This window comes from Nannospalax galili, unplaced genomic scaffold (genome assembly GCF_000622305.1).
Source record: "Nannospalax galili isolate Female #2095 unplaced genomic scaffold, S.galili_v1.0 scaffold24, whole genome shotgun sequence".
Taxonomy (NCBI): Eukaryota; Metazoa; Chordata; class Mammalia; order Rodentia; family Spalacidae; genus Nannospalax; species Nannospalax galili.
This window is the reverse complement of record NW_008352654.1, coordinates 1,877,497-1,904,854: the sequence shown is the minus strand read 5'-3', so window position 1 is coordinate 1,904,854 and position 27,358 is coordinate 1,877,497. Positions and strand designations below refer to the sequence as shown.

At 40.0% G+C, this 27,358-nt stretch overlaps 1 protein-coding gene across 5 annotated transcripts in view; it reads left to right on the top strand.

Annotated features, from left to right (window-relative positions):
• Znf410 (zinc finger protein 410) overlaps window positions 1-27,358 on the top strand; it is a 51,359-nt gene that overhangs the window by 10,627 nt on the left and 13,374 nt on the right. For 2 of the 5 annotated variants that reach the window (XR_001872840.2, XM_029554412.1), the window contains exons 2-9: window positions 1,766-1,901; window positions 5,586-5,804; window positions 8,271-8,462; window positions 15,746-15,896; window positions 18,375-18,556; window positions 21,433-21,522; window positions 25,382-25,507; window positions 26,978-27,118. Coding sequence is in view for 4 of the 5 variants with exons in the window: in XM_029554412.1 (XP_029410272.1) it covers window positions 1,766-1,901; window positions 5,586-5,804; window positions 8,271-8,462; window positions 15,746-15,896; window positions 18,375-18,556; window positions 21,433-21,522; window positions 25,382-25,507; window positions 26,978-27,118 (1,237 nt within the window). In the remaining variant the exon portion in view is untranslated. Of the gene's footprint in view, window positions 1-129; window positions 314-1,765; window positions 1,902-5,585; window positions 5,805-8,270; window positions 8,463-15,745; window positions 15,897-18,374; window positions 18,557-21,432; window positions 21,523-21,753; window positions 22,690-25,381; window positions 25,508-26,977; window positions 27,119-27,358 lie in introns of those variants that run through there. The other 3 variants (XM_008849760.2, XM_008849761.3, XM_029554413.1) reach the window with 3 other exon arrangements.

Here is a 27,358-nt window from a genome sequence, read left to right as displayed (position 1 = left end):
TCTTTATTTGTTTGTTGTGTTTCATTTTATATATATATATATATATATATATATATATATGCCTTTATTCAGCTACATTTCCCCATTGTGCTTAATGATGTGTCTTTCTCTTTTTTACCCCAATTTTAGGTTAAATTGATTACCAACCTAGTTCAGCATCTTACAGGAAAAGAATAACTGTTTCATGAAGGAATATGAGCATAACAGGAAGGTATCATTGACTCTGAATTAGATTTGAACTTGTCCCCTGAACAGCTGCAGGATTTTAGAAGCTGAATCAATGTTATCAGATGAGTTAGAATCCAAACCAGAGGTGAGCCCATTCATCTGTTTTCTTTTGGTGGGCTATATTTCAGAGTTTATTCCTAGTTCATTGGCTAGAAAACTTCTCTAATGGCTTGATAGTAAATATTTTTTACTTTGGGAGCCAAATGATTTTTATTGTAACTCTGTTACTGAGTATAGTCTCAAAGATTTAACTCTTCTATTTTTATCTTTTGTGGGTTTTTGCATTTGCTATTTAAGGAAGTAGAAAAATGAAATATTTAGGTACTTATATGAAAAATTATTTTATCTCCAAATGTATTTCTTTTATATATGTGATATGTATGTGTGTATATATATTTTTTTTTTCACAAACCATTCTTTCATTAATTTTTTTACTTAATTGAAAACATTTTGTTTCTAAACCTGATTGGAGAACTTAAGCATTTTATAGTTTCAATCATTTTTTTCATACATTAATTTTGGTGAATCCGTGTTACATAGTAGAAAAGTCACTGAACTTGAAGTCAGATTACTTAAGTTTAAAGACTAGAGCTTCTAACTAGTGTCATTTTAGACAAGTCACATAATGTCTTCAGATTGATTCTCATTTGTAAATATATATATATATGTTAGTCGGGCATGGCAGCACATGCCTTTAATCCCAGCACTTGGCAGCTGGATCTCTCTGAGTTCAAGGCTATCCTAATAGTGACTTCCAGGCTATCTGGGGATACAGGGGAGACCCTGTCTCAAAAAGCCCCCCCCAATATATGTATATAAGTGTTCACTCAGATTTAATGTAAGGATTAAATGAACCACTTACTCAGGAAAATGTGTTGTAAGAAGTAATCAGTACAGTGCAGTTGATTTTTTTTTTTTTTTTTTTTTTTTTTTTTTTTAAAAAAAAAAAAAAAAAAAAAAAAAAAAAGAGGACGATAAATCTTTCACTGTGATATATCAAAATAATTTATTTTGATATATCACAGTGAAAGATTTATCGTCCTCTTTTTTTTTTTTTTTTTTTTTTTTAAAAAAAAAAAAAAAAAAAAAAAAAAAAAAAAAAAAAACTCAGCTTGTCATTTAAAAATATAATTACTTTCGTAATTTTTGTTTGATGGAAAATGATGGAAATTAACCCAATTATACAAATTAGCCTTTTGTAGACTAAAAGATTTGATAAATATAATTAATCTAGTTTTTCTGTGAATATGGCTGAGATTAGTGAACAAATTTAATTACATCATCACCATTTGGTAAATTTAAAAGTTGAGATTGAGACAGGCATGGTGGCGCATGCTTTTAATCCCAGCACTCAGGAGTCAGAGGCAGGCAGATCTCTCGGAGTTCAAGGCCAGCCTGGTCTACATAGTGAGTTCCAGGACAGCTGGGGCTACAGGGAGACCCTGTCTCAAAAAGACCAAAAAAAAAAAAAAAAAAAAAGTTGAGATTGATTCTTAACAACCTATTTTTCGGTTTTTGTCCTTTTTTCTCTCCTTAGCTCCTGGTTCAGTTTGTTCAGAATACCTCCATCCCACTGGGACAGGGGCTAGTTGAGTCAGAAGCTAAAGACATTACTTGCTTATCCCTCCTTCCAGTGACAGAGGCCTCAGAATGCAGTCGGCTAATGTTACCAGGTAAAAAATGTTTTCACTACAGATAAGATAAATAAGTCTTAAAATCTTAGCCTACTCTGTGTTAAGAGTGGAATGGGTAATTGATTTTTGCAGCTGACTGATAGAAACTAAAAATTAGATCATGGGAAAAATAACCGTGGAAGTCATCATGAGTGCCTAAGTAGTTTAAGCCATAGGAGTGAATATGAGCACCCCAACTGTGAGAGTGAGACAGAAAGGCTGTGGCAGAACTGTGGAACTCTCTTTGGAAGGTACAGCATTAGGCAAGAGAGCCCCAAAAAGATGGAAGAGGATAAAGTAGAGTAGGGTATTCAGATGACTATCAGCATAGAGCAGAGACATGTGACCCAAGGGAAAGCAGGGTGTAAAAGGCCCCTGAGAGGCTAGGGAGACGAAGTGAAAAGGAGGCCATCATTAACTTTGGCAGTCACAGAAAGAATGGGCTGAAAAGCCAGGCTACAGGAGTTGAGGTAATAATACAAGGTCTAGCATAGAATTGAGGAAGTATTATATAGTATTTTTAAAGGCTTTCCTTATTTTATTTTTTTAAGTCTGAGCTCTTCGAGGACTATATGGTAGGAGGAAGCAGAATTCTGACACAGGTATTGAGATTAGCTTTGGATGGGAAAAGTGACTTTTACTTTACGATTAACTAGAGCATTATTTTGAGATGTAATGAATTCTTTCTATCCTTTCTGACCCATGTTTGGAATGTTAATGTTTAATCAGGGTAAGGTCACTATTGGCCTGTTGATGGTAGTTTGTTTGTTATAAAATTTTCTGGTTGCTTTCCTCTAATGATAATTCTTTGAAGACTTTAAAATGTTGTAAGATTCAAGAAAGCCAGATATATTCAGTCATTCAACATTAAAGTTTTCCTATCTTGGGCTGGAAAAATGGCTCGGGTGTTAAGAGTGCTTGCTGTGTAGTCATGGGGACAAGAGTTCAAATTCCAGCACCTATGAAACAAGCCCTCAAACATCTGAAACTCTAATTCCAAAGGATCTGACACCATCTTCTGACCTCCTCACATGCATAGGCATGTGTACCCCTTAGCAAGCAGAGGCCAGCCACAGCTGTATACTGAGACTCTATCTCAAAAAACAAAACAAACAAAACTTCTAGGTGCTAATAAATCTTAGTTAGATTCCTCACCCTCATGAATTTTCTGTCTGATTTTTAATTTATTGAATAAATATTTTAACAATAATAAAGGAAATGAAAACAGAAACAAAAATATTCTTGTTGTTCGAATGCCTAGGTGTATAAAAAAAATAAAATAACGAATGTTGGTAAGGATGTAGAGAAAAGGGAACCCTTGTGCATTTGTTGCTATTATGGAAAAATGTATGGAAATTTCTCAAAAAAACTAAAAGTACAGTTACCAGATGAGATAGCAATTACACTTGTGTATATATCTCCCAAGGAAATGAAATCAGTATGTTAAGATATGTATGCCCTAATGTTCACTGAAACATTATTCACAATAGCCAAGATATGCAATTAACCTGTGTCCATCAACATATGAGTAGATTAAAAAAAAAAATCATAGCCAGGTGTGCTGGTACATGCCTTTAATCAGGGAGCAGAAGCAGGCAATTCTCTGCTGAGATTGAGGCAGCCTGGTCTGCATAGCAAGTTCTGGGCCAGCTGGGGCTACAGGGAGTTTGTTTTTGTGTCAAAAAACAAAACAAACAGGGCTGGAGAGATGTCTCAGTGGTTAAGAACACTGGTTGTTCTTGCAGAAGACCACAGTTCGAATCTCAGCACCACATGGCAGCTAACAACTGTCTGTAACTACAGTTCCAAGGGATCAGACAGCCTCTTCTGTCCTCCGCGAGCATTGCACTGCACGGGTGCTCTTACCTACATGCAGGCAATACACGCATACACATAAAATAAAAATAATAAAATATTTAAAAATGGGCTGGAGAGATAGCTCAGCGGTTAAGAACACTGGTTGTTTTTGCAGAAGACCCAGGTTCTAATCCCAGCACCCACATGGCGGCTACGAATTGTCCTTAACTCCAGTTCCAGGGGAATCCAAACCCCTTTTCTGTCCTCTACGGGCATTGCACAACACGGGTGCACTTACATACATGCAGGCAATACATGCATACACATAAAATAAAAATAAAAATTACAAAAAAAAAGATTTACTCTCAAGTTTGTTCTAAGGTCTGGGAAGAAATTCAGAGGTTTTGGTTTTAATATAATGAAGAATTATACTACCATGCTGAAAACATATAATGTTTTTCAGAGTTTTTCATTAATTTTTAAAAATATTCTATCATTTTTATTTTATGTGTATGAGCGTATTGCCTGCATGTAGGTCAGTGCACCTGTGTCGTGCAATGCCCGCAGAGGACAGAAGAGACCGTCAGATCCCCTGGAACTGCTGCCATGTGGGTGTTGGGATTCGAACCCAGGTCTTCTGCAAGAACATCGAGTATTCTTAACTGCTGGGCCATCTCTCCAGCCCCAAGAGAGAGTAAATCTTTTAAATTATTTATTTACATTCAGTATAAACTCAGAACTATAAAGAAACATATTGATTGTTAAATAAAATTCACTGGTTTCCCAGGCTGTATTTTCCCCTGTGATAACTCACCAGAAGTGTGATATATATGCTGTATAAGTTAAGGAGAGGACTAGAGATGTAGTTCTGTTAGTAGAGTTCTTGCCTAGCATACATGTAGACCTGGGTTCAATCCCCAGTACTGCTGCATTCCACTCCACCCCCGCCTCTCAAAGTAGAGGGGAGTAAGGAGAAGGACCTCTAAGAAAAATAATATAAATTTAAATCCTGTTCTTGAATTAGTATTTATTATGCAGCTGTACTTTTAAAGGTAATACTAATTTTTGACTTTGAAAAATATTAGATGGTGGTACACAACTTTAATTCCAGCACTTGGGAGGCAGAAGCAGGCAGATCTTTGGAAGTGCCAGGTCAGCCAGACCCTTTCTCAAACAAAAACAAACACCCCCAAATCAGCAACAACAACAAAAAAACTAAGTTGGAGGCTGGAGAGATGGCTCAACAGTTAAGAACACCTACTGTTTTTCCTGGGAACCCCGGTTGGGTTCTTAGCACTCACTTGGTAGCTAGCACCCATTTTTAACTCCCATTTCAGGGGATCTGATGCACTCTTTTGGCCTCTACGAACACCAGGTACAAACATGGTGTACTTACATACATGCGGGCAAAATATTCATACACATAAAATAAATGAAATCTTAATAAAAACTAAATTGTGTAATTTCCAAATGTGAGTGGTTAATTGTTAGTTATACCTAGTTTCAGAAAAGTTTGTTACTCACATTTTGACTGATTACCATTAGAAATTAATGTCATGTCTATTTTTCTCTGAGACTTTTTTTTTTTTTTTTTTGGCTTTTTGAGACAGGGTCTCCCTGTAGCACCAGCTGGCCTGGATTCGCTATGGAGACCAGACTGGCCACGAACTCCCAGAGATCCACCTGCCTCTGCCCCTCCCGAGTGCTGGGATTAAAGGTGTTCGCCACCATGCCCAGCATCAATTTTTGTATTTGCAAAAATAAGAATGCTGTTTGCTCTTGTAGGTTGCTAAGGGAAGTTGAATGGGTCTTAGGTGCTATTTATCAAAATGGTGAGCTCCTTGGAGTTGAATGCTACATAAAGCTTTGGTGTTTTTCCTTCACTAGATGATACTCCAAATCATAACAATTCCTCCAAGGAGGTCCCTTCCTCAGCTGTTTTGAGGAGCCTTCAGGTGAATGTGGGCCCAGACGGAGAGGAAACAAGAGCTCAGACTGTACAGAAGACCCCAGAGTTTTTGTCCACCCCAGAGTCTCCTAGCTTGTTGCAAGATCTACAGCCAAGTGACAACACTTCATTTATTCTTCTTAACCTAACAAGAGCAGGTATGTTTTAATCTTTTCCGAACTGTACTCATATTTAAGGGGAAAAAAGTTAGAGATGGGACATATTTAAAGAAGCCTTATTTGATTTCTTCAGAGAGTTGGTATATACTGGTAACCAACTGAGGGTATGAAAAAAGAGGGAAGACTCTAGAATGAGTCAACATTTCCTCTCGTTTTAATTTTGAGATGCTGGTAATTTTGCCAAATTTGAGAAAAATCTGCTTTCATATTTTGGCTGACTACCTTTAGAACTTAAAGCCATCTCTATTAACAGATTTTGTGTTTGCAAAATGAGACTGCTGTCTGCTCCTATAAAGGTGCTAAATACTAAGTCATATTATATAGGTGTTAGGTGCTACATAGGAAAATCATAAGCTCCTTGGAAATGGGTGGTCTCTGTGTAGTAGTGACTGGTCTTAAATTTGGAATCCCTCCACCTCGTACAGCTGAATGCTGGGATACAGAGTGCCACCACACATGGCAAATGAAATATATCTTATTTGGGAAATTAATGTGTTGCCATTGACCAAGATAGTCAATATAGGAAGGACAGGCTTGGGGGAGGATGATTAGTTCCAATATACATTTGTTGATGCTTTGATTTTGGAAGCATCTAGAAGAGGTATCCTTTAGAAGAGTTTTAGAGAGGCCTGCTGTGAACTAGAAGATTGGGTGCTCTTCGGTGTTCAGGAAACATAAAACAATGATTGTGGATTCTTTGATTCCATAGAAGTTTGAAGCATAACAAGAAAAGGCAAGCCTGAGTTCAAGGCCAGCCTGGTCTACATAGTGAGTTCCAGGCCAGCTGTGGCTACTGGGAGACCCTGTCTCAAAAAAGCCAAAAAAAAAAAAAAGAAAAAGGCAAGCCTGGAACCCTGGAAAAGGGGACATTTAAGAGGACAACAGAGTAGCAAGGAGAACTGGGAGAAAATGGTGGGTGGGACGCTAAGGGAAGAAAATATATTTTTTTTTAATATTTTACTTATTTTATGTGAGTGTAATGCCTGCATGTCTGTAAGTGCAACCATGTTGTGCAATGCCCAGGGAGGTCAGAAGAGGGCGTCAGATCCCTTGGAACTGGAGTTACAAACAGCTTTTAGCTGCTGTGTGGTGCTGGGAATTGAACCTGGGTTCTCTGCAAGAGCAGCCAATGCTCTTTTAACTGCTGAACCATCTCTCCTGCCCCAGGGAGGAAAGTGTTTTAAGAAAGATGGAGCTGGATAGATAGCTCAGCAGTTAGGAGCACTTGCTGATCTCGTAGAGAACCAAGGTTTGGCTCCCAGCACCCACATGGCAGCTGAGAACAACCTGTAACTTCAGTTCCAGGGAAGCCTTGTTCTGGCTTCTGTGGGCACCAAGTATACACATGGTACACATATACACATGCAGGCAAAAGACTCATATACATAAAATAAAAATAAATCTTAAGGAAGGGAAGAAAAAAGGAAGAATGGATACTAGGGTCTGGAGAAATGGCTCAGTGGATAAGAGCACTTACTGCTCTTCCAGAGGACCTGGGTTTGGTTCCCAGCACTCACATATCAGCTCACAACCATCTATGATTCCAGTTCTAGGGGATCTGGTACCCTCTTCTAACTTTGGGTACCAGGCAGGCACGTGGTGCACATACATACATGCAGATAAAATAATCATATGCACCAAATAAAAAAATCTTAAAAAGAAAGAATGGATACTAAATGATTCCAAATACTTTAGGATGGTCTAGTGAGATTGTATATCTGGTGACTTTAGTAAGAATAATAATGGGAGATAGAGATCAGAGTTAAAGAGATGGGGAATGAACAGAAGATAAGTGAATGGATACGTAAGTTAGAAGGTACACTTGTTCAAGAAACTTGACTCGATCAGGATATGGTGGTACATACCTGGAATCCCAGTACCCACGAGGCTTAGGCAGCAGGATAAGCTTGAGGACAACCTAGGGAATATAGTGAGACCCTGTCTCAAACAAATCAAACCAATAACATCAGCAACAAAAAACTTTCAAGGAGCAGATAAAATGGTAATGGCATTTTTGGTTTTTGTTTTGTTCTGGTGTTTTTGAGACAGGGTCTTTCTGTAGCCCCACTGGCCTGGGGTAATAGGATTTTTAAAATATAAAGGGGAAACTTGAGTTAGGACCCATTTAAAGTCTATAAGGAAAAACTGGCCAATAAAGAGGAATAGGATGAGAGAGAATGTAACTGGAAGGATGCAGGGAAGAATGCCTGAAGAATAGGATGGTGGTGTTACAATTGGCAGGTGGCCTGGTTGCCAGGAAGGAACACTTCACCTCTGAAACAAGAGGAGACAGGTTAACAATAAGCCTGTGGGCTGAATAGAAAAGTGATATTTTAATCATTTATAAGAACAAAAACTCGGAACTGGAATAACTGAGTCAGGACACAGTTTCTGGGTCAGGATTATGTGTTGCCTAACCTTTCTGTATCCTATTGTTTTTTCCAGGTCTGGGCTCTTCAGCTGAGCACTTGGTATTTGTACAGGATGAGACAGAGGATTCAGGAAATGATTTCCTCTCCAATGAGAGCAGTGACAGTAGTATTCCATGGTTCCTCCGGGTTCAGGAGTTGGCCCATGACAGTTTGATTGCTGCTACTCGTGCACAACTAGCAAAGAATGCAAGAACAAGCAGCAATGGTGAGACTTCTGGGGATTTTCCTTTCTGGTATTCTACACAAAGGTTTTGGATAATGCAGTAGCTATGTTTTGAGTTGTGTACAATTCAAGCTATTTTATTGATGAGAATGGAAGCCTAGAAACACATTGTCCTATTTTTCTATAAAATAGCTTGGCCATGCCAGCTTTGTGTACAAAATCAACTAAACTTTTATTCTGAATTTTCAGCTTTTTTTTTTTTTCCCGGAGCTGAGGACTGAACCCAGGGTCTTGTGCTTGCTAGTCAAGCGCTCTACCACTGAGCTAAATCCTCAACCCCTAAATTTTCAACTTATAAGTAATGTACAGAGCATCTTTTAAAATCTAAAGACCTGGGAATGATGGCACAAACCTGTAATCTCAGCATTCTAGAGGCTGAGGCAGGAGGATTGCAGTTTCAAGGCCAACATGGGCTCCATAGCCCCTGTCTCAAAAAAAGAGAAAAAATAATGCAGATCCTGAAGTTAATCTTTTTTTAAATCTTTTTAATTGAATTTTGTGTATTTCATGCACAACATCTTAATTATCTTTATACCCCTTTCCCCATCGGCACCTTCCCTTAGTGTCGCCCCCCAACTCTCCTTGGGTCTTTTTGAAGACGGTCTCCCTGTAGCCCCCAGCTGGCCTGGAACTGCTACGTAGACCAGGCTGGCCTTGAACTCAGAAGAGATCCACCTCCTTCTGCCTCCCGAGTGCTAGGATTAAAGGTATGAGCCACAACACCCAGCTCCTTTTTTAATTTTTAAGAGGAGGTCTTTGTGTAGCTCCAGCCAGCCTGTACTTGCTATGTAGACCAGGCTGGCCTAAATCTCACACAGATCTGCCTGCCTCTGCCTTCTGAGTGTTTTAGAATCATAAGTACATTTAGAACACCTCTATACCAGTTACTTTTGCTTATGTAACATATCATTAATACCTTTTGTTTAGGTCTCTCTCTGTATTTTCTTTAACCTGTGATGATTCAGTTATTACTGCATTTCAATATTATCATTATCACTAATCAAGTTTAATCACTGAAATCTTATGTCAGTTCATAGCTGTTTGGAGTCCTTGCAGATGATCTAGAATATGCTTAGGATTATTTTCTAATTACTATTCAAATGAAAACAAAAACCTAAATAATTTCTAATGGAACACTCAGGGATCCTATAGATATTTCAGAATATTCCAATTTTATAAACATTAGCTCCACAGAAAATTCCACACTTCTGTTCATTTTCAAATAATTAATTTGTGACTGTCATAGTGCTGCTTGGAATAGTTCTATCCTTTTTTTTTTTTTTTTTTTTTTTTTGATACAGGGTTTCCCTGTAGCCCCAACTGGCCTGGAACTCACTATGTAGATATGTAGACCAGGCTGGTCTTGAATTTACAGATATCCATCTGCTTCTGCCTCCCAAGTACTGGGATTACAAGCATGTGCCACCAAGCCCAGGCTTAGTTCTATCTATTCTAACTATTGTTTTTTCTTTGTGTTTTGAGACAGGGTCTCCCAGTAGCCCCAGCTGTTCTGGAACTCGCTATATAGATCAGCCTGGCCTCAATCTCACAAAAATCCACTTGCCTCTGTCTCGAGTGCTGGGATTAAAAGTACGTGCCACTACACCTGGCATATTCAAATCATTTTTGGAAGGATTCTTCTTAAAATGTTTTTTGCCAATCCATGGATCCTGAAACTTTCAGTATTTCACTCACATTTAGAAAATAGTTCCAACCAGGCGTGGTGGCACACACCTTTAATCCTAGCACTTGGGAGGCAGAGGCAGGTGGACCTCTGTGAGTTCGAGGCCAGCCTGGTCTACATAGTGAGTTCCAGGCCAACTGGAGATTCAGGGAGACCCTGACACAAAAGACAAAAAAAAAGAAAGAAAAGAAAAAGAAAATAATTCCATATTTGCCAATCAGAAGCAGTGTAAGGAAGGAACTTGAGTCTTAGAATAGGGAGGCCTAGGATCCAGATGTTGCACCACATTGATTACTTGCCTTGGACAGTTTAACCTTTCTTAGGTTTTTTTTTTTAAGATTTATTATTTTATGTGTATGTGCCTCAGTGCATGCATGTGCATCATGTGCATGCAGGTCACCATTGAGGCCAGAAGGCAGCTTTAGATCCCCTGATCTAGAGTCACAGGCAGTTGTAAGCAGCCCAGTGTGGGTGCTGGGAACTAAACCCATGTCCTCTGGAAGAGCAGCAAGTACTCTTAGTAACTGAGCCATCTTTCCATCCCCTAGCCTTCCTTAGTTTTAATTTTTTCATGGAACATACAGATCAGATAGGTTGCCTATTTGTGAGTTATTACAGAGATTAAAAAAGATTCTGAGTAATTAGGTATAAGCTTTACAATCAGTAACACATTGTATGAATATTTAACTCAAAATAAGTTACCTTTCAACCATAACAAGTGTCTTGTGTTCTTGAATATGAAGCAAGCCCAAATATAGGACAAAAATACAATTCGATTTTGCTTAGATTCCCTGTCTTTTTAAATTTTTTCCTAACTTTTTGACATTGAAATTTTCAGGTGTTTGGTTATACATGTACATTTTGAATTATATAATACACACATACATTCCTAATACTGCTTTTTACCCACTAACTTAGAATGTAATTTTATTCAGTATTTGAATGTATTTTAACACAAATCTTTCTTTTTTTATTTTTTATTTTCTGTATTGGGTTATGCAAAGTCCTCCTGCATGTTAGCCAAGTGTTCTACTGAGCTGCCATTTGTAAGTTTTTTAAATTTTATTCTGAGATAACATCCTGCTAAGTTTCCCAGACTGGCCTCAAATTTGTGATTCTCCTGCCTCAACATCTTAGCAGCTGGTATTACAACCATATGTCACCACACCTGTTTGTTTATTTTTTGGGAATATAAAAATGCCTCATATTTGAGCATGTATTGGTGGTCTTAAATGATGAAGAGGATGGATTCTAGCATTTTCTTAGTCTTGCCTATTTTTTTGTATATACTATTTTTATCAATACTTTAGGAATTTCATACAATGTGTTTTGATCATATTCATCCTCAGCTTCTCCCCTTAACTCCTTCAGATCTACCCCCCACCTTGCCATCCCCTCAAAATTACATGTCCTTGTTTATTTTTTTTTAATAACCCAGCAAATCCTGTTTGTGCTATCTGTATATTTATGTGTGGAGCCATCAACTGGAGTATGATTAACCTACCAGGGGCCACATACTTAAGGAAAAGTGACTCTCCCTCCCCTAGAAGCCATCAACTGTCAGTAGCTCCTTAGTTATGGGTGGGAGTTCATAAGGCCTCTCTTCTCCATTCTAGAATGTTGGCTGGCTTGAGTGTGAAGGTCTTGTACAAGCGACCATAGCTGCTGTGAATTCATGGGTGCTATGGCCCTGTCATATTCAAAAGACATTGTTTTACTCTGATCCTCCCTGGCCTCTGACTCTAAAATCTTTCCATGCCCTCTTCTTTGATAGCCTCTAAGCCTTTGTGGAGGGGGGTGATAGGTGTTTCATTTGTGGCATAACACTGTACTAACACATTCTTTCTACTTTGATGTGAGTTCCTACATAAACCACCATCCACTACACAAAGAAACTCTGATGAGGACTGAGAGCTGCACTAATCTATAAGTATAGAGATACAAATTTAGAAGGCAGTTTAATACTATGTCCATTTAGCAAAATAATAGTAGTAGGTTCACCTCTGAGGCCTATGAGCTCCCCAACCATAGGTTCTTGGTGTTTCCTCCTGTGGAGCAGGCTTAAGTCCAATCATAAAGTAGTTGGTTACCCCTATAACATTCATGGCACTCTTGGAATATCTTGCTACCAAGGTCATTATTGTAGTTCACAGCTGAGTAAGACTGTTGATGACTTTTTTTCCAGCAACCTGCATGGAGGACACTTCCTGGTCAGGACTTGATTTTTCCATGTTCTGTGACCAGAGTGTGTGGTATCTTCAGCAATAGGGTCTTACCATTGAGGTCTGGTGGACAATCAAGAGCATTTATCCCTTGTGTAGGGTAACTCCAATTAAACTCTTTTTATGAATATATATTTAGGAAGCTTATAAAATAGTAGGTTTCCGTATGGGTTTTTCTTTTTCTTCTTTGGTCTTTTTGAAACAGGGTCTCCCTGTAGCCCCAGCTGACCTGGAACTCACTATAAAGACCAGGCTAGCCACCAACTTACAGAGATCCCATGGTTCTGCTTCCTAAGTACTGGGACTAAAGGCGTGTGCCACCATGCCTGGCTTCCATATGGCTTTTTCTGACATCCTTAGTATTATCCCTCCCCTAGCCCCTTCTCTGCCTACCCTCCCATTCTTCTCTCACCTAAACCTCTCTATTCTTTTTTTGCCTCTTCATAGCATCTGTATACTACTATCTTTTCTTCCCCCCCCCCATTTCTCTCCCCTCCCCTCTTCTCTTCTTTTCAAGTCAGGATCCCATGTAACCCAGACTACATTCTCTGTGTAGCTAAAGATGATCTTAAATTTCAGATGCTCTTGCCTTTACCTATGAAGTGCCAAGATTACAAATATTTGCTGCCATGCACTGTTTTGAGCAGTACTGGGACTCAAACTCAGGACTTTGTTCATGCTAGGCAATCATATTGCCAACTGAGCTACCTCCACAGTCCATCCATTGTGTATTCATTTTATTATAATTATACCAGAGGTGGTTGGTTTTTTTTTTTGTTTGTTTGTTTGGTGTTTTTTCGTCTTTTTTGAGACAGGGTCTTCCTATAGCCCCAGCTGTTCTGGAACTATGTAGACCAGGCTGGCTTTGAACTCACAGAGATCCGCCTGCCTCTGCCTCCCGAGTGCTGGGATTAAAGGCATGCACCACCACGCCCGGCACCAGAGGTGTTTTTTTAAACTTATTTTTTCCCTAAGACAGGGTTTCACTATATAGCCCAGGCTGGCCTCACACTCTTGATTCTCCTGCCACAACCTTTGCTACTATTACAGGCATGTACAACTGTTTCCAACTCAATATATATATATATACACACACACACACACATACATATTTATATAAAATATAAATATAACGGATCTCTGAGTTCAAGGCCAACCTGGTCTACATAGTGAGTTCCAGGCCAGCTGGGGCTACAGGGAGACCCTGTCTCAAAAGACCAAAAAATAATAATAATAATAATAATAATATATTATTATTATTTTTCCCATTTTGCACACCACAGTTTGTATGTGGAGGTCAGAGGATAACTTGTGGGAATTGAGTCTCTCCTACCATTTGGGTTCCAGAGATTGAACTCAGATCTTTAGGTGTGGCAGCAAGCGCCTTTATCTACTGAGCCATCTTCCTGGCCCTCAGTAGCCTCTCTTAATGTATGTACAAAATTGCCTGTATTATGCTCCAGCTGTTTACTGATGTCAATCTTTGGATTAACATAAGGATTCTATAGCTCTTTCATTAAAACTCATTAGCTGGATCTCCAAAGTTGATGGGTAATTTTGTTTATAGTGCATGTACTTTTGTCTTTGTTAATTTTATTTTTTAAACTTTAAAAACAAATTTTGTTTATTATTTTTATTTTATGTGTATGAGTGTCTTGCCTGCGTGTAGGTAAGTGCACCTGTGTCGTGCAATGCCCAAGGAGGTCAGAAGAGGCTGTCAGATCCCCTGGGACTGGAGTTATGGACAGCTGTTAGCTGCCATGTGGGTGCTGGGATTCGAACCTGGGTCTCCTACAAGAACAACCAGTGTTCTTAACTGCTGAGCCATCTCTCCAGCCCCTGTCTTGGTTAATTTTAATTTTATCAGTTAAACACTTTTTTAAAAAGCTTTTACAGTTTTACTAGAATTTTATAGAAAAAGAAATCTTCAGGGCAGACGACCTATAACTCCAGTTCCAGGGGATCCCATACCCTCTTCTGATCTCCATGAGCATTGCATCTAACATGGGTGCACTTACACACATGCAGGCAATACATTCATACACATAAAAAAAAATCTAGGACAATATTATGAAAGAAAAAATTAATATTAACTAATAGGAGGCATCCTAAATTTTGTCCTGATGTAGGAACAATTAGTTTTATGACTGATACTTGGTAAAATACAGCAAGGAGAATGTAGGGCATAATGAGAAAGACTAATAGATGGGACAGAAACTGCCTTTGATCAACTGTTTCCAGGGACTGTGATAAGAACAACATATATATCTTACTCTTTGCTTTTGAGAAGGAAATTTGGAAGTGTACATCTTACTCCTAAGTTATATATAGTACAAAGAAACTCAGTACACACATGGCAGAATCAGTGACATGAATGTTTTGCTCTATTGATGTCCAACAATATCTTGAAGAAAGTGAGAGGAAGGGAACACCTGTAATTTACATAAGTGTTTAATTAACTGATTTCATTTAAATTTAACGGAGGTATTGTTTATCGCTCCTTACCTCCCTTTATTCTATATGCAGCAGCATGTCAGTAGATACTTTGTTTTTTATAAAAATTTAGTTAAAATTGTAAAAATCTTCTGAGGTTTAGTACTTTTAAACATTTTATAACTAAAGAGGGGTGATAGAGGAAATTAGAAGGTCCTTCTCACTCATTAAATGGTAAATGACCAAACTGACTTCATAAGACAGAAATCTAAGAATGCCTATGTGACAGAAATGTGCCATGACCTCACACTAAGCCAGAGTGACAATTTTCTCCTTAAAAATGCAGGATTTTTATTACCAGAACTTCAAGTTATCAAGTTATCTTTGTAGCATCTGCTCTGTGTGTGGTCTATCTGCTCCCACTATGTAATATAAAGTGCTTTGATTTTTTTTTGGTGGTTTTTTTTTGGGGGGTGGGGGGTAGGGTTCGTTGAGACTACATAACCAAGGATGAACTTGAGTTCCTGATCCTCCTGCCACCACCTCCCAAATGCTGGGATTACAGGCATGCACTCATACCTGACTCTTAACATTGTGCTTTATGAAATAATGAAAAAGGAAGCCTTTGTTTCTTTGTTTGTTTGTTTGTTTGAGACAGGCTCTTCCTGTATCCCCAGCTGGTCTGGAACTTGCTATGTAGACCAGGCTGGCCTCTATCTCACAAAGATCCTCCTGTCTATACCTCTTGAGTGCTGGGATTAAATGGAATAAGGGGATGAGGATGTAGAGTACTTCTGTCCATAGAAAAGGCAAACCCCATCTCTGGTTAATGGTCACTAGGAATGAAATATAAGAGCTTTATTGTTTGAATCTAAGTATCTGAGCAGGATCCTTCCCTGAATTATAAATATATCACTCTGTTACAGGAGAAAATGTTCACCTTGGTTCTGGTGATGGGCAACCCAAAGATTCCGGGCCCCTTCCTCAAGTGGAAAAGAAGCTCAAGTGCACAGTTGAAGGCTGTGACCGAACATTTGTGTGGCCAGCTCACTATAAGTACCACCTCAAAACTCATCGGTAAGCAAATCCGAGATCTGTTTTTTTGTTTTTGTTTTCGTTTTTGGTCTTTTTGAGACAGGGTCTCCCTGTAGCCCCAGCTGTCTTGGAACTCACTATGTAGACCAGGCTGGCCTTGAACTCACAGGGATCCACCTGCCTTTGCCTCCCGAGTGCTGGGATTAAAGGCCTCGTGAGATCTTCTGTTTGGAGCTTAAGAATGTTAACCTTTCCAGAGGAGCTTGTCCTCCGAACGAACAAACTAAAGGAAAGCAGGGAGTGCTGACAAAGATGTCTTATCTTTTCAGTCAGGTGTGGTGGTGTATACCTGTAATCCTAGTATATGGGAGGCTGGTAGGAGAATCACATGTGTGAGGTCAACCTGGGTGACATAGAACAAGATCTTGTCTCAAAAATCAAGATCCCCCTGGGGTTTTTTGTTTTGTTTTAAGTGAAATCTCACACTGCTCAAGTTCCTTCCAAAATCTTGAGCTTAAAAAATATCTTTTAACACTCATTCTCCCAAGAGTTGGGCATATAGGCCAACATAAGCATAGGCTTGTATCCTTATGCATCCTCTTATTTGCTTCTTGTTTTTGTGGTTTTTTGATAAAACTAGGTCTTTGAATGCTTTCCACTGAACAACATCCCCAGCCCTTGGGGATTATATATTCTCATATATATAACTCAGGCTGGTCTTGAACTCAGGATGCTCTTTCCTCAATCTCCCATGTGTTGGGATTATAGGCATTTGCCACCAAACCAGGCTTAGGGCTCTCATATTTTTAAAAAATATATTTATTTATTCCTTTTTATTTAATATATCTGAGTGCTTTGCCTGCAAGTATCTAAGTGTACCATGTGTGTGCAAACCTGCAGAGGCCAGAAGAGGGTGTCAGATCCTCTAGAACTGGAGTTATAGACAGTTGTTAGCCACCATGTGGGTGCTGAGAAGTTGAGAAGTGAACCTGGGTCCTCTGGAAGAGCAGCCAGGGCTTTTAACCACTGAGCCATCTCTCCAGGATTTTATATATGTGTGTATATATATGTGTGTTTGTGTGTGTGTGTGGTATGTTTGGTCTTTTTGAGACAGGATCTCCCTGTAGCCCCAGCTGTCCTGGAACTCACCATGTAGACCAGGCTGGCCTTGAACTCACAGAGATCCGCCTGCCTCTGCCTCCTGAGTGCTGAGATTAAAGGTGTGTGCCACCATGCCTGGCTGATTCATTGATTTTTATTTTATGTTTGTGAATGTTATGCCTTCATGTAAATAAGTGCACCCGTGTTATGCAGTGCCTGCCAGAGGACAGAAGAAGGTGTCAGATCCCCTGGAACTGGAGTTACAGATGGTTGTTAGCCACCATATAGTTGCTGGGATTTGAACTCAGGCCTTCTGCAAGAGCAGCCATCTCTCTAGCCCCACTTACTTTGTTTTTTTGAGATAAGATCAGTTATATAACCATAGCTGACCTGGAACTCCCTATGAAGACCAGGCTGACTTCAAATTCAGAGAGATCTGTCTGAGTCTGCCTCACTTGGGAGTGCTGAACTTAATGAATGTGCCACCATGCCAGACTTAGTACCTGTATATTTTTTTTTTTCAATTTTTAAAATTATTTTTATTTTAGCTGTGCATGGTGGCACAGGCCTTTAATCCCAGCACTTGGGAGGCAGAAGCAGGCGGATCTCTGTGAGTTCAAGGCCAGCCTGGTCTGCATAGTGAGTTCCAGGACAGGTCTCAAAAAGAGCAAAAAAAAAAAAAAAAATTATTTTTATTTTATGTGTATGAGTGTAATGCCTGCATGTATGTAAGTGCACCCATATTCTGCAGTACCCACAGAGGTCAAAAGAGGGCATTGGATCCCCTGAAACTGGAGTTACATACAGATGTTAATCACTACGTGGGTGCTGGGAATTGAACCAGACCCATAGGAGAATAGGCAGTGCTCTTAACTGCTGCACTGTTTCGCCAGCGCTGCTAGCACCTGAATATCTTAAAGAGCAAAAATTCTTGTCTCATAAAACATACTTTCTGGAGGCTGGAGAGATGGCTAAGAGTACTGACTGCTCTTGCAGAGGACCTGGGTTCGATTCCCAACACCCACATGGTGGCTACGAACCCTCCTTAACTCCAGTTCCAGGGGAATCCGAAGCCCTCTTCTGACTTCTATGGCATTGCATGACATGGGGACACTCACATACATGCAGGCAATACACTCATACACATAAAATAAAAATAATAAATAAAATATTTAAAAAAAAAAACAGTTTCTTTGAGAACTTAAAAAATAATATGTAAGCCTTGGACATTGTCTTAAATGTATGCAGTTAATGTTAGATGTGGGGTGGAACTGGGCATAATTTTAATAAACTCTCCAGGTTATTTTGATGTATCTGGGTTTGGAATTTACTGTCTGCCTTGAGAGTCAGTAGGAGTTTTGACTGGTCATCACTAGCTAAGAGTATATTCAAAGAGTGCTTTTATGATTATTTTTTCAGAAATGATCGTTCCTTCATCTGCCCTGCAGAAGGCTGTGGGAAAAGCTTCTATGTGCTACAGAGGCTGAAGGTGCACATGAGGACACACAATGGGGAGAAGCCCTTTATGTGCCATGAGTCTGGGTGTGGTAAGCAGTTCACTACAGCAGGAAACCTGAAGAACCACCGTCGCATCCACACAGGTACGTGCTGCTCTGCATTTCCTTTCGCAGTCTCCATGGCTCTGCTCTGGTTTGCCTGTGCTTAGGAGAGGCTCAGGTGGGAGGAGGTGTAGATTGTTGCTGGACTCTGAAGAAAAGATCTTTCTTTATTTCAGTGCCTCATGTGCTTTCAGTTCATTATTAGTAACATCTATCCAACTTGATCTGGATGTGAGGAATGTGTAATGTTCATTTCTGCCTCCAGGAGTCTGACTTGTAGGATAGTGATACGAAGAAACATGGACAAAAAAATCAGTTTTTCAAGCCGGGCATGGTGGTACATGCCTTTAATCCCAGCACTGGGGAGGTAGAGGCAGGCGGATCTCTGTGAGTTCAAGGCCAACCTGGTCTACATAGTGAGTTCCAGGACAGCTGGGGCTACAGGGAGACCCTATCTCAAAAAGACCAAAAAAAATTCAGTTTTTTTAATCTCTCTGAACTTTGTATTGTTATCGTTTACTCAGTAGCATTTATTGAATCATACAAACCTTAACAGAGCACCAAGTGAGGGAAGGGAAAAGTACAAATTTGAGGTATTTGCTTTCTTGTTGTGTTATATAGCATGTCAATATCAAAGGAGCAAAACAAAGATCCTTTACTTTTAGTCTAAGACTCTTAGAGTGCTTTTTTTGAGCCACTTGTCAAGGATGTGTTCTTGCCAAAGCTTAATCACTGAACCCAGAGGATCATGTAAGAATGTGTAACTTCCTTGCTTTCTTGCCCCTTTGTCTCTTTATTCATTTTGCATTGTTAAAACAACAGAAGTTGGGCTGGAGTGATGATTCAGCATTTACAAACACTGGTTGTTCTTGCAGAAGACCCAGGTTTGAATCCCAGCACCCATATGGCAGCTAACAACTGTCTGTAACTCCAGTCCCAGGAGATCCCGACAGCCTCTTCTGTCCTCTGTGGGCATAGCAGAACACGGGTGTACTTACCTACATGCAAGCAATACACACATACACATTTAAAAAAAAAAACAAAACAGGAGGTACACTTAAAAGGCATTTAAAGGGGCTGGAAAGACGGCTCAGCAGTTAAGAGCACTGGCTGTTCTTGCAGAAGGCCAGGGTGCAAATCCCAGCACCCACATGGCAGCCAACAACTGTCTGTAATTCCCTTTCTAAGGGAACCAACACCCTGTTCTGTCCTCCACAGGCACTGTACTACATGGGTGCACTTACATGCAGGCATAACATTCATACACATAAAATAAAAGTAAATAAAAACTTTTTTAAAAGACATTTAAAAAGCCCAAAACCAGGTGTGGCAGTGCATGCCTGTAATCCCAGCACTTGGAGTTAGAAGCAGGCAGAGCTCTCTGAGTTCAAGGCTAGCCTGATCTACAGTCAGTTCTAGGCTAGCTAGGGTTATAGAATGAGACCTTATCTCAAGAAAAGAAGGAAGGAAGGAAGGAAGGAAGGAAGGGAAAGAAAAGAAAAGAAAAGAAAAGAAAAAAGAGAAGCCCAAGCTTAAACCACAGTTTTTCTAGGCATGACGCTCTCTAAATTAACATAACTTCTGAATATGTTTGGGTTAGAATAGTTCTCTTTTCAGCTTTCTCTAAACAGCAAACTGTAGTTATCTAAAGAAAAATCTTTAAATAAAAAATAGAAAAAACAGCCAGGTGTGGTGGAGCACGCCTTTAATCCCAGCACTCAGGAGGCAGAGGCAGGCAGATCTCTGTGAGTTCAAGGCCAGCCTGGTCTACATAATGAGTTCCAGGACAGCTGGGGCTACAGGGAGACCCTGTCTCAAAAAGACTAAAAAAATAAAATAAAATAAAATAAAAAAATAGAAAACCATCTACTTTATAGCCAAAGAGAGTTTACCATGCCTCATGGTGAAGTCACTGACCTCTTTATTTCATGCTGCTCATCTTCATAGCATCTGATAACATCAAACATCCTCTTAAAATACTCTTCAAAGTATGAACTGATTTTTCCCTGGTTTGTCCTTCTCTCTCCTCTCCCTCCCTCCTACTTCCCTCTGTCTTCCTTCCCCCTCCCCCTCCCCTTCCACCCCCCTCCTTCCTTCCCTTCCTTTCTTCCTTTTTTTGTGGTGTTGAGAGTTGAACCAGGACCTCAAGCACTCTAGGAAAGTCCTGGACCACTGATAATATGCCCTAGCCCACACTGTTGCTCTTGATATCATTAGAGGGAGTGGGATAGCTAAAGCTGGAAGGATCAGGCTTTAAGCTGAAAACTTGTAGTTTCAGCTGGGAATGGTGGTGCATGCCTTTAGTCCCAGCACTCAAGAGGCAGAGGCAGGCAGATCTCTATGAGTTCAATGCCAGCCTAGTCTACATAGTGATTTCCATGCCATCTGGAACTACAGAGAACCGCTGTCTCAAAAAAAGACCGAAAAAACCAAACAAAACAAAACAGTGTTGTAGTTTCAGCTTGGGCTTTACTTTTTTTTTCTTTAAACTGAGGGAGAAGGAAGTATGAGGCTCAGGCACATCCCTTCTCAGCAAAAGGGCAGAACTGTCCATTGTCTGTATTCTAGAACTTGTAGAGGCTGTACTTACTGGGTAGCCCAGTTGAAATTAATGAAGAAAGAGGGGCTAGAGAGATAATTCAGTGGTTAAGAACACTGGCTGCTCTTGCAGAAGACCTGGGTTCGAATCTCAGCACCCATATGGCAGCTAAGAACCATTTGTAACTCCAGTTCCGAGGGATCCCACACCCTCTCTGTCCTCTTTGGGCATTGTACAATATGGGTACACCTACATACGTGCAGGCATAACACTCATACACATAAAATAAAAACAAATAAATTTTAAAAAATTAATGAGGAAAGAGTATAGATAGTCAATTATCAGAATACTGAGTCCTTGACGTATTTTCTGTCTCTAGGAGAGAAGCCTTTCCTTTGTGAAGCCCAAGGATGTGGTCGTTCCTTTGCTGAGTATTCAAGCCTCCGAAAACACCTGGTAGTTCACTCAGGTATTAGAACCTGTGCCATTCATAGATTTCAAATATAGTAAGAGACAGAAGGGTGGGAAGGTGGTATGTAGTAATCTAAAAAAACCCAAAATATCCACTATAAAGGTAATGAAGGTTCTCAAGAGTGAGAGATCAGATTTATTGACATATTTCCTGATCCAGAGCTTTTTCTGAGATCCTTAATAGGTCGTATCAAATATGGATCCTGTACTAACATTTTCATTCCCCTAGGGGAGGATTTCAAAATCAAGAACAAAGTGAGAAGATTGATGTCAAGGGCAGCAGCACCTGTGAGCTTGCTGCCACCTGAGAAGACACTGCCAGTCTTGCTTCAGTTAGCATTCTAGCAGAAACTGCCTTTGGCCATTAGAACTTTATGGTAGCAGTATAGAAGAAGAGAAAGACTTAGTGACCCACTTTCTGTTTTGGATTATTAAATAATTCTTTGAACTTGTTCATTGTATACAGATGACCTAGTGTTGCCTGGTAAAGTCTTTCAAAATTTCTGATAATATTCTATCACATCCAGACTTTTTACGCTTACTAGAAAAAGCTAAAGTGATATTCATCTCCTGTCCTTCTTTCCCCATCTACCTAAACAGAAGTTAGCACTGAGGAGGCAGAGGCAAGAAGATTATGTGTTGAGACCAACTTAGGCTACCTAGTGAGACCTTTCTCAAAAAAGGTCAATAAAAAATTTATTTCCTTTCTCAAAAAAGGAAATAAATAAATAAAAAGTCAGGTACAGCTCAGGGAAGATGTCTGTACTTGGTGAAATTAATTCCTGTGAAACTCGGTAAGTTACATTAAAGCATACTAGAAAGATTGCTTAGTAAGGGCCTCGAATGCTAGAAAGAGCAATGGTGACTTCTGAAGGAGCAGCCTGACGAGAATTCAGTTTACTTGAGATTAATCTGGCAGTGATACACAAACGAAGTAGGAAGAGATGAGGACTCTTCTAGTGTGGTCAACAGTAAAAGAAACTCAGTGGAAGAATCTCTCCATCCCTCAGTCAATTAAATGTAGTATGGAAGCAGAGGCAGCAGCAGATTGTTGGTTCAAGAAGCATGGTAATGAAGATAGGGAAGGAAAGCTGGCTGCTTCACTGTCAGACTGGCTTGTGTATTTAGGAAAAGCAGTGAGAAAAGTATTGGAAGATATCGGTGACTGTTAGAAGGAGGCTATCAACTAACCTGTAAGAGGTAGGAAAATTACCCTCTAGGGTAGTAGTAATTTGTTGATTGAATAAACTTATTAGAGTGAATAAAATGATTAGGAAATAGTGAGTGCACAACTAAGAATAAATGGAAGAACTTTCATCACTTTTCTTCAATACTGTTCAACAATTTAAACACTGGGCACTGAAGAGAGTGGCTTATGGAGCAGACTTGCCCAGGAAAAGGTAAAATCAGGGTAGAAAGTGATCCAAGAATGAATTCAGGAAATTGTTGAAGTGGCTGGCCATGAGAAGGCAAGGGAAGCCAGAACAACTAGAGTGGAGAGGAGAGGGGAACCTAGAAATTATTAATGATGAGAACAGCAAAGCAATTCAGTGGGAGCTAGGGATTTAGTTTGTTTGTTGAGGCAGGATCTCTTACAGCCCAAGATGATCTCCAACTTCTGATCCTCTTGCCTCCACCTCCTAGATTTCTGGGATTACAGGCATGTACCACAAATGTCTGGCTGGATTGGAAGCTTTCAAAACAAGAAATTGGTGCTTTTATGCTTTTAGTGCAAACTAAGTTGTTTCCTTGACTTTATTTTGGGATTGTTTATTGGTACTACATAGAAATGCAACTGAATTTTTTTTTTTTTTTTTTGGTCTTTTTGAGATAGGGTCTCCCTGTAGCCCCAGCTGTCCTGGAACTCACTATGTAGGCCAGGCTGGCCTTGAACTCACAGAGATCCGCCTGCCTCTGCCTCCTGAGTGCTGGGATTAAAGGCATGCGTGCATGCTCAGCCCTTTTTATTTTACTTTAAAAAAGAAAATTTTACCATTTTTATTTTATGCATATGAGTGTGTTGCCTGCATGTGCGTAGGTACACCCCTGTTGTGCAATGCCTATGGAGGTCAGAAGAAGGCATCAGATCCCCTGGAACTGGATTATGGATGGTTTTTAGCCATCATGTGGATGCTGGGAATTGAACCTTGGTCCTCTGCAAGAGCAGTCAATGCTCTTAACCACTGAGCCATCTCTCCAGTTCCTGATAATTTTTTTTTTAAAGGAAAGAAAGAAATGGAGAGCTCACGTTGTTGCCAGATATTCCTTGAAGTCACTGTTGTAGCCTAAGCTGGTCTGGTACTTTTTTTTCCTTTTTAAAAAACATTTTATATTTTCAATGAGTGTTTGCCTACACCTCATCCATGCCTAGTACCCACAGAAACCAGAAGAGGGTGTCAGATCTCCTGGAACTGGAGTTACAGATGGTTGTGAACTGCCATGTGGGTGCTGAGAACTGAATCTGTGTTCTCTGCAAGAACAATAAATGCTCTTAACCACTGAGCCATCTCTCTAGCCCACCCCCTTTTCTTTTGATCCCTCTGTCCTTGTCTCCAAGTGCTGGGACTGTAGGCATATAACTGTTCTATCATTCTCTTTAATACATATTTGGGTTTGTTTAGTCATTAACTATTTAAAATAATGTTGCAGCAAATAACCTATGTGGATTATTTCACATTTTGCCACTGTAACTTTGTGGCATTTAGAAATGAAATGCTAGATCCAAGGGCAGATGCATCTATGGAGGGCAGATTCCCTTCCACAGAGGCCATGGTCCTTCGTATTCTTGTAGGCAATGAAAAGTGGTGCATAATGTTTTTATCAATTGTAAATTAGTTCCCATTATTAGGTGGGATATTTTATTTAAAAATTCTCAGTTCTAGCTTCTTCCCCCCCCTCCTTTTTTTTTGGTCTTTTTGAGATAAGGTCACCCCCCTGTAGTCCCACCTGGTTTGGAACTTACTGTGTAGACCAGGCTGGCCTTGAACTCACAGAGGTCTGTCTACCTGCCTCTTTATCTGACAACATTGGCCAGAACTGAGTAACAGCTGCTCCTTTTACTGGGAAGGTACTCTCTCTGTTACTATAGCCCCCATTTGGCCATTTTAGTTCTTTATGCTAGCTACCAGTCCCTTTAGACATGAGGTTTTTTTTAACCTGTGGGAATGAATTTTTTATCTTCTAAGTGTGGTTGTCTGGGAAGGTGGAGTGGAGACTGAGTTTTGGACTTATGGACAGACATGATATTTTAGGTCATTTATGTTAAAAGAATCATCATTTTGGCCAGGCGTGGTGGCGCATGCCATTAATCCAAGCACTTGGTAGGCAGAGGCAGGAGGACTCTGAATTTGAGGCCAGCTTGGTCTCCATAGCTAATCCAGGCCAGCTGGGGCTACAGGAGAGACCCTGTCTCAAAAAGACCAAAAAAAAAAAAAAAGAATCATCATTTTAAGTATTGACAACCATGAGTCTTGACAGGAAACCTGGGTTTGGAATTCTTGAGGTGGATATATATTCTAATGGTTGATGGAAGATGACAATTTGGAAAGAGATGTAAGTATTTTTCTGTGATATGCCATGATCCCATGCTGAAGAGACTGTTTTGAAAGGCCGTTTGGGTCTGGAAAATACTAGCACTGGGAGCCAGTATACATGCTGAGCCCTCCTGTTGGTATAGTCTTCCTGCCTTCCCCATGTACAGAAAGTTGGGAGATTGGGAAGGTAAGTAGTATGACAAAAAGCAGCCTTTTAGGGTTAGTTTATTCTCTTGTCTTCACTAGATCTTCTGTCTACTCATTTGCCATCAAAAGTGTACTCTGTCTTTTGACTGCCCTGTCCTAACCTGATTCCTTTTTCAGGAGAGAAACCTCATCAGTGCCAAGTCTGTGGAAAAACCTTCTCTCAGAGTGGGAGCAGGAATGTGCATATGAGAAAGCATCACTTGCAGCTGGGAGCAGCTGGGAGTCAAGAACAGGAGCAAACTGGTGAGAAGTGTGGTACAGTAGAGGGCTATTTTCAAACAGCCAAGTCATTGCCCTGGCTCTCTGGAGATCTTGTTTGGTTTTGGGTAGATAGAATTAGTCTCACTTGATGGGTTCGTGGTTTATAAACAGCTGTACACTAAGTACAAACATCTGCAAGCTTTTGAAACATGTATTTTCTTGTTTTTGTTCCTTTCGCACCCACAATAGAACTTGATAAATGAGATCTGCTGTAAGATCCCAGAATACGTAGTTTTCAAAAGTTCCAGTAAGGGCTGGACATGTAGCTCAATAGTAAAATTCTCGCTTAGCAAGAAAACCCTGGATTTGAACACCACAAAAAGGTGTGTTTGTGTGTGCACATAAGTAAACAAATAATAATCTCTCTAGTGGTATACACTTGGAAGACTAAGGTGGGAGGATCATTTGAGTCCAAGAGTTCAAGACCAACCTGAGCACTATAGTGAGACCCCCCATCTTAAGAAACAAAAAAGCTAGGCATGGTGGTACATGTCTTTAATCCTAGCACTTGGGAGGTAGAAGTAGAAGGATGAAGAGTTCAAGGCCATCCTCAGCTACCTTGTAAGTTTGGGGCCAGCCTGGGCTACATGAGACCCTGTCTTAGAAAACAAAAATTAAGTAAGTAAATGTTACCCTAGTAAGTTTGAGGTTGTTAACTAGTGCTTCCCTATGACCCAGCATTTGAAAGGCTGAAGGTGAAAGATTTCCAGATGAATAAAGCCTTTAGCATTTTTATTTAGCAATTTTTTTTTATCTTTTTGAGGAAGGTCTCCCTGTAACTCCAGCTGTCCTGGAACTCACTATGTAGACCAGGCTGACCTTGAACTCATAGAGATCTGCCTGCCTCTGCCTCCCAAGTACTGGGATTAAAGGTGTGCACCACCACACCCAGACTTATTTAGTAATTTTTTTAAAAATTTACTATTTTATGTGTATGAGTGCCTTGCCTATATGCATGAAATGCCCCACAGAGGCCAGAAGAGGGTGTTGGATCTCCCGGAACTGGAGTTATAGACAGTTGTTAGCTGCCATGTGAGTGCTGCAAATCAAACCTGGGTATTTAGGAAGAACATCAAGTGTTCTTAACTGCTGAGTCACCTCTCCAGCCTTTATGTAGCAATTTTGACTGCCTCTTTCCCTACTTTAAAATTGGTAAAAATGCTTTTTTCTTTTCCATGTTTTTCCTTGAGTATTTTAATTCCAAATACTCCTTTCTAAGGATGTATATATTTCATTTCATAAGCCTATCACAATCAAAGTTAATTATCCCTAAGGATCAACCTTTCCCTTCTAGGTTTATTCTTGTTACCTGAAAGTTGGTGAAATAGAAGGTAGCATTCAAGATAGAGGTTAACTTTAGTTCTGAAAGAGGTGGCCAGCTTCCTTGTGAGGGAGATGAGGACCAGGTACAGCCTTGACTGCTATATCTCTCACATCCTCTTCTCTATGCAGCTGAGCCACTAATGGGCAGTAGTTTGCTTGAAGAAGCTTCGGTACCCAGTAAAAACCTGGTGTCTATGAATTCCCAGTCCAGCCTTGGTGGAGAGTCCTTGAATCTGTCAAACACCAGTTCTATCCTGGGAGTTGATGATGGTAAGACTTCTAATTCTGCTTTATCTGGGGGAAACAAGTTGCAACTAGGGGATTAAGAAGGTATTTCCAAAATGGAGGTTTTAATATTATTTCTATGTTGTAATTTAGTAGGATTTGTTTTTATTTCCTGGGGTGGATAAGTGAATTTGTTTTCTTTAAATTTTAAAATTTTTAGCCGGGCGTGGTGGCGCACGCCTTTAGTCCCAGCACTCGGGAGGCAGAGGCAGGTGGATCTCTGAG